Here is a 16,717-nt window from a genome sequence, read left to right as displayed (position 1 = left end):
ACAGTTTCCCGCAAGCTCAGGGCTTCGGGGGTTAATGGGCCTTGGCCAGGACGCGCGGCCATGTGCTGGGTCTTTGCCGAGGAAACGCCTTTCCTGGCATGTTGGTCACACGGGCAGCCCCTGCTTCCCCTGGGTGGGCGGGCGGGGGGCGGGGGCAGGAGGTGTGAGGAGGGATTTTATCTGCACTTCCTCCCGGAAGGCGGCCCTGATTGCTGGCGCTTCTGTGAGCTTATTTGGTTGTGAGCAGGTCGCGCTGGCAAAGGATCAGCGAAAGGCGGCCGGAGGCAGAAGAAGGGGGGGTGGTGCCGAGTGCACGGCCCCCGGACCGCCACCGGCCGGGCCCCCTTTTCGCCTGGGCCGCCAGGGAGCTCTACGATCGGGGCAGAGCCTCGGATAGATGCCTGCGCCCGCTTTGCCGACGGAGGGGTGCGGTGTGCCAGGAACGGGGCGCCCCCGTCTTCCCCCCCACACACTGCTAAGCGGAAGGGACACAAAGTAAATAAAAATTCCTGTTGGGGGGCAGCACGCATCGTTAGAATGTACGAAGAATGTATCGTAGAGACGACACCCACATGAGAACCCAGGGCAGAGCTCCTCTGTCCAAGGCGGGGGCCAGGGAGACCTATGCCATTGGAATCCACTCCGTCCCTTTTTTCTTTTCTTAATATATTTTGTTATTGATCTCAGAGAGGAAGAGAGAGAGAGAAACATCCGTGACGAGAGAGAATGATGGATCGGCGGCCTCCTGCACGTCCCACACTGGGGATCGAGCCCGCAACCCCATCATGTGCCCCGACCGGGAATCGAACTAGAGACCCTTCAGTCCCCGGGCTGACGCTCTATGCACTGAGCCACACCAGCCAGGGCTGGAGTCAACTCAGTCTTGAAAGAGGCCTCGGATTAAACAAGGGGCGGCGATGCCAGTACTCGCTCATCGCACGAGGAGCCAGTGACCTAGTAAAAGTGAGTGGACGGCACAGCTGATGGGCAACAGAAGGGGCCCCCCAAAACTGTAGACCAGCGGTTCTCAACCCTCTGGCCCTTTCAATACAGCTCCTCATGTGGTGACCCCCAACCATAAAATTATATTCGTTGCTACTTCATCACTGTCAGGTTGCTACTGTGATGAATCGTCATGGAAATATCAGATATGCAGGATGGTCTCAGGCGACCCCTGTGAGAGGATCGTGCGACCGCCCACCAAAGGGGCCGCGACCCACAGGTTGAGAACCGCTGCAGTAGACACACTTGAACAGCTGATGGGTCACTTAACCTCGAAAAGGAACTGCGTGTTAATCACTGGTTTTGTAACCACGCAACATGTGTGCACACCCGTGTGGGACCCGGTCTGCGCTGCCGTCCTACGGGACACACTTCTGTTCTCTCTCATTTTTACAGCAATAGGGTCCGGCTGCGTGACTGTCACACGGCCTCTGATTTCCGACGGTCCCTGTACTCATTTTTTTTTTCTTTTCTTCTTAATAACAGTTAGGAGTGCGATCATGTGAGGGAGGGGTTGTCAACCCGCAGTTATAAAGCCAGAGGAACGTAATCTCAAGTACTTTTGCGTGGTTGTGTTTTTAACCAGCGTGGAGCAGAATCAAGTGGAGGGGGGAAAAAATAATAGCTCCCCCAAATCCGGGTCTATTTTCCCACGAGTAGGAAAGGTAGTCATTATTTTAAAAAACAGTCATGTCTGGGGGGTGACTTTTCAGGATAGGAGGTTAGTGGAAAGATCACCTTTTTAAAAACATCCAGGACTTTTCTTCGCCCACCACCTGTGAATTCTGGTAAAAGGGTCACGCTCCGGGCCCCGTCCGGGCTGGACTGATCTCTCCCCGCTAGAATTTTATTCTCTCCCCTGTTTGGGCCGACAGCTCTGTGATGATTTCATTTCGTGATTTATTCACGGCATTTCCGAGTGCCTCCTGCGCGCAGTGTCAGACAAGGCGAACAATACGTTAGACGCCGGGTCCCCGTGTCCTTTAGAAACTTAAAAAATATATATATATACAGCCCCAGCCGGTCTGGCTCAGTGGATAGAGCGTCAGCCCACGGACCCAAGGGCCCCGGGTTCGATTCCGGGCAAGGGAGGGCATGGACCTCGGTTGCAGGCTTGATCCCGGGCCCTGGTTGGAGTACGTGCCTGGTTGGGGAGGGTGACGGTTAACAAAACAAAACAGCCCTGGCCGGTGTGGCTCAGGGGATAGAGCGTCGGCCTGCGGACTGAAGGGTCCCAGGTTCGATTCCCGGTCGGGGCACAGGTCCGCGTTGCAGGCTTGATCCCCAGTGGGGAGCGTGCAGGAGGCAGCCGATCCATGATTCTCTCTCATCGTTGATGTTTCTCTCTCTCTCTCTCCTTCTCCCTTCCTCTTAGAAATCAATGAAAATATTTTTTTAAAAACAAGAAAGCACCTAATCTTAACAACCCTGTAATCCAATGCCTGACTTGCTTCCCCCCCTACATGTCATCTCCCTTAAAACAAAATATATATACAGGCAAGTCAACGGTGACTGCATCACCCCCCCCCCCATACCCGGCATTTCCATTCATATACGTGATGGCATTTTTAGCCACAAAATCAGAGAAGACGCCTCTTGGCGCCAGCAACACGCAGGTCCGCGTAGCGTGGGCGGGTGATGGGGGGGCGGGGGCCTCAGCGTAGGCTGTGCATCCTGAGTACCTCCCGCTTCCCCCGTCGCCCACACGGGAAAGGTGCCCACGGGGACAGCAGGCTGCCCCGTGACCTTGACCCCCTCCTGATTGACAGCCCAGGGTCAAGGGCCGAGGCGAGAGGCCCAGCGGGGCCCTGTCCTGGGGCAGCCCCCCTCCCCGCCCGCCTGCCCCCGGCTTATTCCTGCCAGCATCTCTCCAGGCCGAGGGGGGACCCTGGGGCCGGGGGCCGGGAGTCTGTGAGCGGCCGGGGCTGCGGAAGAGGGGAGGCTGGGAGTTTGAATTTAGAGAGAAATGGACACGCGCGGATGTAAACGCTCTGCTGGTGTCGAATGTCTCGGGCCTGCCCATGGGAACCGGTGACGCCAGGCCGTCCCAGCTGGAAAACACAAAGCCGTTCTCAGCGGAGGGCGGGCCAGCGGCGTCCTCCTCCCCAGGACAGAAGAGACGAAACACCTTTATTTTTTCTATTTTTTTTTTATTTTTTTTGGCCGCTGCCTTTTCTTCCGCAGTCGCCTGCCGTGAGGCCGAATGTGCCCACACAACGCCGGTCCCGACATCTCCAAAGACCCGGGACCGGCTTCCCGGCAGGGCGGCCAGGTTCCCCCCGGTTCCCATAATAAACCCGGCCGGTGACTTCCCGGCCCGCCGCCCGCTCGCCGCTGCGGCCCCGTGAGCGCCGGCCGGCCGCTCCCCGAAGCGCCCGCCGCTATCAGTGTGGGAGTCGGAAACAGATGTCCCCGGACAAAGCCATTTGTTGTCACTGTCGATACCGTGTGGCAACTTCCCCCAACGCAATTGTTTGCGGATGGAGAGGAATGCGGGCGATGATTCATGCCCAGGAATGCTGCCGCTTCACTGCTTTTTGCTTTTTTTTTTTTTTTTTTTTGGCTGCAGGCTGCCCACCTTTTATTTGTTTTCCATCAGAGGACGTTAGGGGAGCGTACTCAGAGGAGACCTGTCTTTGCCTTTTGGGGGGGACGGGGGGGGGGCCAGCATCGGCTTCTTCAAGGAGGGAGTCTTGCCGGTGGTCGGCTGGAAACACGGGATGCCTTCGCGGTGGCGGAGGAGCCAAGGCGAAGGGTGAGGTGCCCCGCTTGGCGGTTCTGTTAAGGGCTCAGTTGTCTTTTTCAGTTCATTTTGTGGGTCGTGTGAGTGGGCGACGTGTTGGTCGCGGGAGGCACGGGGCGACCGGCTTTGACGTTTCCGTGACTCCAGCAAAGGGGCGACCGCTCACTGACACTTCCCGTGCGAGGCCCCGGACTCCTGGGCCCGTGACACGCTCGTCTCTGGGGAAGCTGGAGAGGCGCGCGCTACCAGCCGGGGACGGCCGAGCTGCCCAAACCTCCCACCCGCCGCGTCCCCGGGACGCCCGCGTATAGACCGTCTTTCCCCGGAAGATCACCTGACACGGGTTCCAGGCGTCCTGGCCCTCCGCCTCGTGCCCGTTTTATAAAAACCCGCGTTAGTCCCGTGTTTGAATGCGGATTCATAACCACAGATGCCTGACACCATCGTTCGAACACGCGTCCTTTTAAACACATAGGCGTTTTGGGTTTTTTTTAAATATATTTTTATTCATTTCAGAGAGGAAAGGAGAGAGAGAGAGAGAGAAACATCCGTGATGAGAGAGAATCATGGACCGGCTGGCTCCTGTACGTCCCCCACTGAGGATCGAGCCCGCAAACCGGGCCTGTGCCCTGACCGGGAATCGAACTGTGACCTCTTGGTTCATAGGTCGACGCTCAACCCCTGAGCCACGCCGGCCGGGGTCACGATAATTTTTTAAGTTTCCTAACATCTCCACGTGGTAGAAAGTAGACTTTACTGGGAGGATGAAAGCACACGAGTTGGCCAACTAAAGGCCGGTGTGCACTGGAAAGAGACACTGTGTGTGCACAACAGGGGGACAGGGATGCCGACGTCCCGGCCAGAGAGGGGCTCCCCCCCCACCCCGGCTTGGGAACAGGAAGTGAGTCGGCTACGGTGCGCTTGCACCTGTCCCCCCGTGAACCACGGCTGGCGGCGGCGGTTGTGTCTAATTTGGGAAGGACCCCAAAATTAAACTCCCCTCATCCAAGAGCAAAGGGACCCGGGACCGCTGTTCCGGACGCGCCTTCCTCGCTCATGTCCGGTCACACGCCCGGACACGCAGGCTGGTCGTGTCTGCCAGCACCCACCCGTGTGTTTGGCGGTGTGTGTGTGTGTGTGTGTGTGTGTGTGTGTGTGTGTTGAAGCCACGCACAGGTGAGCCCGCCTGCGCCTAAGTTCTCGCCTCCTCGGAAAGGACGCTCTGGGCTGTGCACCCCACGCGCACGATCTCAATTCGATCCCCTGCGTGACCGTCACTTTTTTTTTTTTTTTCCTTTTGCGCAGAACACATAGCTCACCCCGGCCGTGTGTCTCCCTGAATGGTGCCAAGTCCCCGGAAACCCTAACCACCCGCGTCCCCCTCCCCCCGCCCCCAGCACGCGGATAAACACGCTGGAGTACCACTTCCCCTCTCCCCTCCTCGCTGTCAGTGTCAGTCCTCGGACCGGCCCATCCTGGGCTCCCTCTCGCGTCGTTCCGATCCTGCCCGTGCGTCCGTCCCCCGTTAGCGCCCACGGGGGTCGCCGGTCCCGGCATCCGCAGCCCGAGGAGGCGGAAACTCGGACCCACGGCCCCGGAGCCACGGCGGGGCGGCCCTCGGAGCCGGTCAGCGGGGGTTTCAACGAGGAGGCCCCGGCCTGGCCCTGTCCTAGTCGCTGTCCATCCTGGGGGGCCGGCCGCCCGGAGCCCCCCGAATCCGCCTTTGATCCCCGGCGCTGCTCTTCTCCGCCGTGTCACCGAGGTCACCTGGCTGCCGGGTGACAAACTGCCGGCATAAGTCACCGTGCCAGGGGCAGGCATTTGTCAGCCGCCCCTGGTCCATTGCCTCTGAGTTATGTCCGGGGCCGCCTGCTTTACATTTCCACGCGGCGGGAGATGAACAGGGGGACGGGGCTGGGAACCAAGGGCAGGGCCCCATCCTGAAGGACGAGGGGAACAGGTGGAAGGTTAATGGCCCTGGAGCCATTCCGCCAGCCGCCCGGGCGTGATGTATGGGCCGCGGGCCCGAAACGGGCATTGGCTTTCAAAGATATATTATTTCATTTGAGGAGCGGCGCTCCCCAGCTCCCGCGTCCGCCCGCTGATCGATGACCCTCCGTCCGCAATGGCTGCGGGCGGGCGGCGGGGCCGCCGGCCCGGCTCCTGGACATAAAAATTGTGCTGAGCTCCGGTCTTTTCCCGCCGGCCGGCCGGCCGGCTGCCTGGCTGGCTGACCGGCCGCGAGGAATGGACGGGCTGCCCGGCTGCCTGCGGGGAGGGGGGTGGAGGCGGGCTTGGCGGCGGCTGTTGTATTATTATTATTTTTTTAATCCTCCCTCGAGGGTATTTTTCCAGCGATCTTTCAGCGAGAGGGAGAGACAGAGAGAAGCATCGATGTGCGAGAAGCACAGCGATGGGTTGTGTTGCCTCCTGCCGGGCCTCGTCCAGGGCCCGGGCCGGGGAGGAGCCTGCAACCAAGGGACGTGCCCTGGACCGGAATCGAACCCGGGACCGTCTGGTCCGCAGGCCGGCGCGCTAGCCAATGAGCCACACCGGCAGGGGCGGCCGCTGCTATTTCAGCCGTTCCTCTTGAACCCGGAGCCAAGGGGGGTGAGAGGCACTAGAGAAGGACAGCCTCGCCCCAAAGAAGGGCATGAAGGGAGTGGTGAGGGGGGTTCAGGGTGGCAGTGGCCTTGGGTTTTCAAACGTTGCTTACGTGGCCCGGCCGGCGTGGCTCAGGGGTTGAGCGTCGACCTAGGAACCAGGAGGTCAGGGTTCAGTTCCCGGTCAAGGGTACTTGTCCAGGTGGTGGGCTCGATCCCCAGTGCGGGGCGTGCAGGAGGCGGCCGGTCCATGATTCTCTCTCATCGTTGCTGTTTCTATCTCTCTCTCCCTCTCCCTTCCTCCCTGAAATCAACAAAAAATGTAGTTTCAACAACAAAACGCGCCCACGTTGCTGACCTGGAAGGCAGGCGTGGCCAGATAGTGTTGGCTTCCTGCTTGGCTCGTCCCCCCCCCCGAGTGTTTAACGAATGGCTTTGGGGTGGGGTGGGCACCGGGAGGGGGAGGGGAGAGGAGAGGCCGTTGGGAAAAGACGCGTTTGCAGAGAAACTGAAGAGGGATTTGCCGGCATCCCCGGGCGATGCTCCCACAGGCTCCGCCCGATGGCTCCGACGTTACACGTGAATCCGACTGGTGGCTGGATTAACGGCTCCGGCCCCTGGAATTAACCCCGTGCGGCCTCTGCCTCGCCGTGTGCCATCGAGGCCTCGGGGTCCCCGGGCCCCTGCCTGCGAGGCCCGCGGAGCTGGTAGAACCCGCTCCAACCCTGGCACCTCTAGGGCGGCCCCGCCGTCGGCGCCTGACATTAACCAGGAACTCGGTGGGGGCCTGCGGCCACGAAACCGTGACCTGCTCCTTCCCGAGAGCAGGCACCAGCCGTGCCCAAGAGGCAGGGCTGGTTTGTAAAGTTTATGGTAAAACCGGAAGGAAGAAAACGGTCGCTCTGGACTCCAGCTAAGAAAAGGTGACCTTTCTCTCCGTTTCCTCCGCGTCCCCATGCCCTGGGGTCTGGCGCCCACTCGGGCCGCCACGTGAAATGTCAGAATCCCGTCTGCGGGCGTTGTGATTCCAGGCGGCTCGGTCCACGGCGGACGCTCCACACGGACACACGCCCCAGGCTGGGTGCAGATGCGCGGGTGTCCCTGAGAAGTCCAGCCTCAACCTGCGTGGCCGCCAAAAGGCGCTGAATTTTTGTTTGTCTTAAACTGAAAAAAAAATATCGGTCTTGAAGGGGGAGGGAGAGAGAAACATCCGTGACGACAGAGGATCACGGACCGGCTGCCTCCTGCACGCCCCCCACTGGGGATCGAGCCTGCAACCTGGGCATGTGCCCTGCCCAGGTATCAACCCGTGACCTCCTGGTTCCTAGGTCGATGCTCACCACTGAGCAACACTGTCCAGGCCCGGCTCACACCTTTCTCAAAGCCTCAGACTCGCTTATCGTTCAGAGTGCTGAGGGACCGCAGTGACAGATGGATACAAAGGCTGCCACCCACCCAGCTCCCCGTGGGGGGGACCAGAGCTCACACACCCACCCCCCACCCCGCACAGCTGGGTCCCGATCGCGGAATGAATCCCTGCGGCTGTTGGCGTCCTCCGGCTGCCTGGAGCCCAGATGCCTCGCTTTCCTGTTGGAAACGGTACCCACTTGGCGTCCGTCATCCCGACCCTCCCCCGGGGGTGCAGGCTGACCCTCCCCCGGGGTGCGGGCTGTGTGCCCGCCTCACACAGCCGGGCCCCCATCAAAGGCTCTGCTGGCAGCTGAGAGGCTCATTGTGAGCGCGGAGGAGCCCGCCGGCACAGCTGTCCAGGCCCCGGCCGGCTCCGAGGGCCACCTCCGCAGGGCCAGGCCCCTGCAGGCCAAGGCTGGGCTGGGCTGGCTCCTCGGCAGCCGGACAGAAGGCCGTCCGTCCGTCCGGAGGCAGGGACGCTTCAAAGCCCCGGGAGCAACGGGGTCTCCATCCTACGGGGTCCGCTTATTGTTGCAGAATTAGAATAACAAATGCTGGCAGCGTGAGGCCCCGTAAACTCCCGGCCTGAGCTCATTCAGCCGGGTCGGCTCTGTGTCTCCGGCCCCCGGCCCCCGCCCGCCAGGCACGCTCCCCGGGCTGTCACCCCCGACCGGCCTGCTCAGGGCTCATGTCTGTGCGCGTGTAATTACCCGCATTACAGAAACACGCTCATTAGCGTTCCGTGCCGCTGACTTAATTAGGCCCTTAATTAAATCCTGACGAGCTGGAGGTCACGGGGGGGCGGGGGGGCGAGGGAGTGGCCCCCGGTTCCCGGCAGGTGGCGGCTGGCATTTATTTCTGGTTTCTCGGTGGACGGACTCTGTCCCAGAGCTTTCTTTCGGCCTAAACGCCAGAGAGAGCGGAGAGGGCCCCCCGGGGGGAAGAAACGGCACCGGGGTGACAGGCGACGGCTCCCCCAGCCCCCCCACTCCCCAACGCCCGTCTGTGGGAGGACATCTGTCATCGCTGGTCTTGGAAAAGCTCTGGCTACGGGGACCGAGGCTGAGAGCAGGCGCGTGTGCGGGAGACGCACTTCGTAAAGGACGGCCGGGTTTGCGTTCGAGACGCGAGGGCCGGGTTTCCCGTGCAGGCGAGGCCCCCCTGAGAACAAAACAGTGATTGTTTTCTGCTGTTGTGACGAGATGTTTCCCACCAGGATACTTTGTATCAGTTAGTGATGTGTTTCCCATAAAAACAAAACAAAAAAAAAACAGCAAGTGACGCCCTGGCCGGTGTAGCTCAGTGGATAGAGCGTCGGCCTGCGGAGTGAAGGGTCCCGGGTGCGACTCCAATCAAGGGCACACGCCCAGGTTGTGGGCTCGATCCCCAGTGGGGGGCGTGCAGGAGGCAGCTGGTCCATGATTCTCTCTCACCCTTAGTGTTTCTATCTCTTCCTCTCTCTTCCTCTCTGAAATCAATATATATATACACATATACACATATATGTACATATATATGTGTATATATATATATTTAAAAAATAAAAAATAGCCATGACCTGCAAAAATAGGAATTCAACTGAAAAAAACAACCCACACAGGCCCTTGTTGTGTCTCGCATACACAGAAAAGTCAATCCGTTCTGCAGGAGGAGTTTTAATACCCTGCTGAGAGCATCTGATTTCACACCAGAGCGTCTCAGACCCGCGACGGCGGCGCGTTGCGTGAGGGAGAGAGAATTCCCGCGCCGGCGCGTCCAGGCGGCGCCCGTGGCGACCGCGTGAGCGATTCGTGTGGGCGCAGCTCCCGCAGCTCGCGGTCAGCCTTCGGACGGAAGCCCCCAGAACGCGGGCTGTGCGCCTACATAGCTTTTCTGTTCATTAATCGGGTGCTAAAAGGTGTGCAAGCTGCCTGAAACGCGCGCTGGGGTTTTTTTGGGGGTTTTTTCCTGAAATTAGGAGACCCGCTCTGACCCAAGAAACGAAACTCAGGCCGTACACGTGCCTCTGAGCTTTGCAGTCTAGAAGGTTTGGGATTGTGGAATTCTGTTTCGTTTTGTTTTTTAAATAACATTGATTTTTTTTTTTTTTTTTCATTTCAAGGGGGAAAAGTCACCATTTTTCTACCAGGTTTTTTTTTGTGTGTTTTTTTTAGAACTCAGGCTTCTAGTGGTCCCTTGGTATCGGCCATCGACAACATGAAATGGTATTTTCGTCGCCACATAAGCAACTTTCACGGGTTTACCTACAGGTTTACCGAGAGGGAGGGCTGGGCGGAGTGAGAAGGGACTTGGCGGCAGTCGACTTACTGCATTTCGGAAACGTAAAGCCGTGGATTTCATCCTGAGGGGTTCCTGCCAAAGCTGCCTCTTCTGAAGTGACACACACTCTCATTTGTAATTCAAATACTCCTCTCAGCAATCCTCACTTGATGCTTCCGCCACATTTCTCATCATTTAAAGTGTAAAGACGTGAGCGGCCATGGTTTAGCTAATAGAGGAGGGGCGGAGGGGGGGGGGGGAGAAGTAGGCTTACAGTTGTACCTGGGATTCCTGCCGTGTTATTTATTAGTTATTTATTAGTTATTTATTAGTTATTTCCCAGGCGAACTGCCGTCAACCGGCGTTGGCCCCACCCTGGAAATATCCCACCACCACCAAACTCAAAGCCACTGATTTTTTAAAAAATATGTATTTGTTTTGATTTCAGAGAGGAAGGGAGAGGGAGGAGGAGAGAGGAACATGGATGATGAGAATCATGGATCGGCTGCCTCCTGCACGCCCCACACTGAGGATTGAGCCCCCAACCCGGGCATGTGCCCTTGATTGGAGTCGAACCCTGACCTCCTGGTTCCTAGGTCGACGCTCAACCCCTGAGCCACACCGGCCGGGCTCCATGGCCACTTTCAATGCCCCCCCCGCACGAGCGAACCCCAGATCGGCGGCCGGATGGCGGAAAGGAACAGCGAGGGGGCAACTGTGGGCTCAAGACAGACCCACACATCCGTCTTCCCCTTGCCGCCCCCGTCCTGACAAGACGGCACCGTTTCTAATGATTAACCCTCGGGTGGCGGGGCTGGGCCCACACACAATGCCAGGCTGTGTTCCTTTGCTGGCGCGTCCGCCGTCCACGCCGTCGGGATAAATAGTTTCCCGGGGACGATGAGGCTGCTGAGATCAGCCCTCGCTTTTATTGCCGCTGATAACTCGGGGCTGCAGGGGGTGGGAGGGCTAGTTCTGGGGAGAGGGTCGGGGAGACGGAGCAGTTCCACACCATGGGCCCCCCCTTCCCAAGTGGCCCCCCTTAACACGGGTGGACCGCACCAACACCCGGGAAATTCACTCCAAAGTCCAGTTGGGTTTTCTCCTCCTGCCCCTCTACCCAAAGAAAAACCATCCTCAGCCCCAGCCGGTGTGGCTCGGTGGCTCCCGTCCTCTCTTTCTCTCTCTAAAACAAAAACCAACAAAAACATATTCTTAAACGGACAGCAAGCCATGGCGGCGCCCCCATCGCCGAAAGTCGCTGGACCGTCACGGGAACTGTCGTGCCTATAAACCAGTGGTTCTCAACCTGTGGGTCGCGGCCCCTTTGGCGGTCGAACGACCCTCTCACAGGGGTCGCCTCAGACCATCCTGCAGATCAGATATTTCCACGACGACTCATCACAGTAGCCACATGACAGTGATGAAGTCGCCACGGAAATAATTGTATGGTTGGGTCACAGCGTGAGGAACTGTATTGAAGGGGCCAGAAGGTGGAGAACCGCTACTCTAAACCCTCCGGCCGGGCAGCTCCGCGGTGCCTGGGCTCGATGAGTTGGCGTCGGTCGAGAGGCGTAAGCCCCGCGGGCTATTTGGGGTCATTCCGACGGGGCCCACGGAGGACAGGCCCAGGCGCCCGCCGGCCCCACAGGCCCGCTCTCAGAGCTCGATTAGCGCTGGGGAGACGGGCTAATGGAGGGCCCCCTCCTGACCTAACAGCTCATTGATCGTAAATCCCGAGCCCGAGGACTTCTCTGTGGACGAAGGAGCATTTGTCCAGGTGAAAAGAACGCCTGTCAGGCGAGCACGTCCCGCTCTGGCCGCCGTGGACCTAGACCGCCTGCCTGTAGTGAGTGCCCTTCTGTGCAAAAACGACACAGAACCAGCCGAACCAGGAGGTCACGGTTCCATCCCCGGTCAGGGCACAGGCCCGGGTACCAGGCTCCCTCCCCAGTGGGGGGCGTGCAGGAGGCAGCCGGTCCGTGATTCTCTCTCATCATGGATGCTTCTCTGTCTCTTCCTGTTTTTGTGGTGGTGGCTGTTTGTTTGTTTCTTTTAGAATTCTGTCTGGGTTTTTTTTAAATATGATTTTTAATTGATTTCAGAGAGGAAGGGGGGAGGAAGAGAGAGATAGAAACATCCATGATGAGAGGGAATCGTGGATCGGCTGCCTCCTGCACGCCCCCGACTGGGGATCGAGCCCGCAACCCGGGCCTGTGCCCTGACCGGGAATCGAACCCGGGACCCTTTGGTCCACAGGCCAACACTCTATCCACTGAGCCAAACCGGCCTGGGCTTGTTGTTTGTTTTGTTCATCCTCACCCACGGATATTTTTCCATGAACTCTTTTTTTTTTTTTTGAGAGAGAGAGAGTGGAAGGGAGAGGGGGAGAGAGAGACACATCGATTAGCTGCCTCCCACTTGAGCCCCGACCGGGCCCAGGGGTCGGTCCTGCAACCGAGGTGCACGCCCTCGACCCAAATCGAACCCGGGGGACCCTTCACTCTGCCGTCCGCGGCCCTACCCACTGAGCCAAACCGGCGAGGGCCTCGCTCCCGCTCTGACATCAATCATTTTTTTTAAAAAAAAAAAATTCTTTTTTGTGATGACGACGCAAGAACCCGCGCGCACTGACTCACGGGGCGGCCTCCTGTCTCCGCAGGTGGACGACCAGATGAAGCTGCTGCAGAACTGCTGGAGCGAGCTGCTCATCCTGGACCACCTCTTCCGGCAGGTGGTCCACGGCAAGGACGGCTGCATCGCCCTGGTTACCGGGCAGCAGGTGAGGCGGCGCCCGGCCGGCGTCTCTGTAGGAAGCAGTTCCCCACGGCAGGGCTGTCGCGGGGCCGGGAGCCCTCTCGTGCTCAGAAAGGGCGGACGGCGGCGGGAGATGGAGGACATCTCGCAGCCGCACCGTGTCCCCGGCTGATGGTTACCGGGGACCTGTCCGTCCTTGCGGGCAGGGATCACAGGCACCCGGCCGAGGCCAGCCTGCTGGGCTCAGAGGGGTCCAAACAACCACTGAGTCAGAATTTGCCGTCGGTCTGGCGGGCGGGGCTCAGTGGCTGAGCGTCTACCTAGGAACCAGGAGGTCAGGGTTCGATTCCCGGTCAGGGCACAGGCCCGGGTCGCGGGCTCCATCCCCAGTGCAGGGTGTGCAGGAGGCGGCTGGTCCATGCTTCTCTCTCATCATGGATGTTTCTACCTCCCTCTCCCTTCCTCTCTGAAATCAATAAAAAATATATATATTTTTTAAAAAATAAAAAGAAATTAAGGCCCAGGACTCCGTGTTCTGGTGAGTGGACGGCACTGTTCCTACTCGGTCATCACCCCCATCAGTGGACAGCTCTGCCTCAGCCAGGCCCTGCCAGCACCCAGGACCCTCAGCGACCGGCCGTAAATGGCGTTTTGTTTGTGTGTTGGTTTTGCTAATCCTCACCCGAGGATATTTTTCCGTTGATTTTCAGAGAGCGTGGAAGGGAGGGGGAGAGACGCAGAGAGAGAAACATCGACGGGAGAGAGACACATCGATTGGTTGCCTCAACCAGGGCCTGGGATCGGCCTTGCAACCCAGGTGGGTGCCCTTGACCGGAATCGAACCCAGAACCTTCTAGTCCTCAGGCCTACACTCCACCCACTGAGCCACACCGGACAGGGTGACCTCCTAGTGTTGGAACTCACTGCACACCTGTCAGAATGACACACCTGTTAGAACGACACACCGATGAACCCTGTCTTAGAAATATTTTCTTCTGCCGGCGTAAATGTTCATGTGAAATCACAGCGGCTCAGACCTGCCGTGAACGGCCGCCTCCCAGCCCGCTGCCTGTGTCCTTAAATAAACCGCATCCCCCCCCCCATCAAACCAGAGGCCGGCCCCCTTTCAGAGTTTGTGCGAATCGGACGCATTTTGAGCAGCTCCCCGTCCCTGCGTCCCCGGCCTCCCTCCCCTGAGGGGATCGCGTCTCCATGGGTCCGACTTCCCGGACGCTCACATTCTTCGTTTGGCGTGTCCACCCCAGGACCCCTGTGTTTGCAGCGAACGGACCCATTTCCAGAGCCCAGTCCCTGGCTTGGCCTCCCGCCCTCCCCGCTCCCTCCCTCCGGCCCTCCCTTCCCTGCCCGGCCGGCCGGGAGCTGCATTAGAAGAACAAGACTCGGCACACAAATTAATGTGATTTCATTTCCTTCGGAGGCTCAGAAATGAAACGGTGTGTGCCCGGCTTCCTCCGGGCGCTCCCAGGCCGGCCCCTTGGTAACGGTCCTTCCTTCACATTTCATTTTCCCTTAAGTGCTGCCCTGGGCAGACGTAATTACCAGCTAAAGAGCAGCGGCCGCGCGTCTTGTCTCGCGGATGCTCGGGGCCCGGGAGAAGCATCGAGGGGCAGGTGGTGGCCGCTCTGGGCCTGGGGATCGGGCCGGGCTGCCTGGCGTTTCGGCATCACACGCGGAAGGAGGGGACCCCCGGGGGGGCGGGTCGCTTCCCCACACCTGGCCCCCAGCCCGATGCTTCTAGCTCTTTCCCCCACTTTTTAAAATATATATATATATATTTTTTTTTATTATTGATTTCAAAGAGGAAAGGAGAGGAAGGGAGAGGGAGAAAGAAACATCCATGATGAGAGAGAATCATGCATCGGCTGCCTCCTGCACGGCCCCCACTGGGGATGGAGCCCACAACCCGGGCCTGTGCCCTTGACCAGGAATCGAACCCAGGACCCTTCAGTCCTCAGGCTGACGCTCTATCCACGGGGCCACACCGGCCAGGGTGACCGTCTAGTGTTGGAACTCACTGCACACCTGTTAGAACGGCACACAGATCAGAATGGAAGGAATCCTATCTTAGAAATGTTCTTTTTTCCGTTGATCCTTAAAGAGAGGAGAGGGAGAGAGATAGAAACATCAAGGATGAGAGAGAATCACTGTTCGGCTGCCTCCTGCACGCCCCCCACTGGGGATGGAGCCTGCAACCCTGGCATGTGCCCCGACCGGGAATCGAACCGTGACCTCCTGGTTCCTAGGTCGATGCTCAACCACTGAGCCACGTGGCCGACGTGGTGTGTGTCCACTTCCGGCGCCGGTTGCCCGTGTCCTGGTTCATCAGAGGCAGAAACCAAGGCCGCTCTTAGGACCCCTGATGGGCAGACATAGGGGACGGCGGCCAGCACCCCGCCACGGCCGTCCTGCGGGACACGCCCCCCACTCCCCGCGGCCTTTCCACGCGCAGTTGACTCCCCGCCACCAGACTGACACCTTTGGGGGGTCGTGGTCCCGCGGACGCGTCCCTTTTTCTCGCTCTCGAAGGAGGTGCCCGGACACCCGGCGTTCTCCGGCGGAAGCTGAAAATCCAACTCATCATATTTACACAATAAGAAAAAAATCCATCCTGCCTTGTTTTCAATTGCAAATTCCACTCCGGGGACCCGCTCCCCTGCCCGGGAGGCAGCCCCGTGTCCGTCTCCTGCAGAAGCAAGCGCAGTCAATTATGGTAATGAAATGTCGATAAATATAAAAATTTCATACACGCGGCCAGCGACGGGGGGAGCACACGGCCTCCCAGGCAGGGCTGCTGCTGCTGCTGCAATATTAAGGCGCCTGCGGGAACCCGTGTGCCCAGGGCCGCCCGTCAAACAGGACGGGGCGCCAGGGCCCCACCGGGCCTCCCCATCGGGGTGCAACGGGTCCCCCTCAGCCACCGACATCTCATTATTCTCATGGAGCTTCCCCCGTCCCCGTGAAAAATCCAGGATTGGGGCATCGCCACACCATTTTTTTTTTTAATGGAAAAGGAAATCGGCCTTCTTCTGTTTTGTTTCCTCAATCGAGAAATTATTATTCTTATCAATAAGATCAGAGCCCTGGCTGGTTTGGCTCAGTGGTTAGAGCGTCAGCCTGGGGACAGAAGGGTCCCGAGTTCGATTCTAGTCAAGGGCACATGCCCGGCTTGTGGGCTCTGTCCCCAGTGTGGGGGCGGGTGGGAGGCAGCTGACCAGTGATTCTCTCTCATCATTGATGTTTCTCTCTCTCTCTGAAATCAATTAAAAACATGTGTGTGTTTTTTTAAATATCTTCATCTTAGGTGACAATGCAATTTCACAATAGAAAAAAGTACATATGTGTGTGTGTATATATATATATATATATATATATATATATATATACACACACACACACAGTTTGAACGATTATAAAATCAGTGTTGATAGACATACTGTTCATTTTCAAAATTAAGTGCATTATCAGCTGTTAAAGTGTGTCTACATTTTGGGGGGACGCCTTGTCTAGAAAGTGTACAGTAACTATCTAGCATTCCGTCCAAACCCGGTCCCTACAAAGCCATCGACGCACTTCGATGTATCAGAACCATCACGGTCCCTTCCGTCGTCCCGGCAGGCGTCTGCGGCCGCTGCCCCGGGCCGGCCGCCTGGTCCCCCCCCGCCCCCCCTTCAGACGTGACGGTCTCGGGCAGCGGGCGCGTGGCCGGGCCTGACCGCCACCCCGGGCTTCTGTGTTGCAGGTGGATTACTCCATCATCGCGGCGCAGGCCGGGGCCACGCTGGGCAGCCTCATGGGCCACGCCCAGGACCTCGTGGCCAAGCTGCGCTCCCTGCAGTTCGACCAGCGGGAGTTCGTGTGTCTGAAGTTCCTGGTGCTCTTCAGTTTGGGTAAGGACTCGCCTCCCCTGCGCGCGGTGCCCGGC

The 16,717-nt window shown here is 58.7% G+C and overlaps 1 protein-coding gene and 1 long non-coding RNA gene across 6 annotated transcripts in view; one reads left to right on the top strand and one right to left on the bottom strand.

The window, feature by feature from the left end:
* The window catches only part of LOC132222617 (uncharacterized), a 256,549-nt gene that overhangs the window by 156,270 nt on the left and 83,562 nt on the right, over positions 1-16,717 (bottom strand). The window lies entirely within an intron of this gene.
* Positions 1-16,717, top strand: part of NR5A2 (nuclear receptor subfamily 5 group A member 2) — a 59,724-nt gene that overhangs the window by 26,452 nt on the left and 16,555 nt on the right. For all 5 annotated transcript variants that reach the window (XM_059677907.1, XM_059677904.1, XM_059677905.1 and 2 more), the window contains 2 exons: positions 12,680-12,799; positions 16,535-16,682. In XM_059677907.1, the coding sequence (XP_059533890.1) occupies positions 12,680-12,799; positions 16,535-16,682 (268 nt within the window). The remainder of the gene's footprint in view (positions 1-12,679; positions 12,800-16,534; positions 16,683-16,717) is intronic.

This window comes from Myotis daubentonii, chromosome 20, assembly GCF_963259705.1.
Source record: "Myotis daubentonii chromosome 20, mMyoDau2.1, whole genome shotgun sequence".
Classification (NCBI taxonomy): Eukaryota; Metazoa; Chordata; class Mammalia; order Chiroptera; family Vespertilionidae; genus Myotis; species Myotis daubentonii.
The sequence above is the reverse complement of the archived record's forward strand: the minus strand, read 5'-3'. Positions and strand labels throughout refer to the sequence as shown.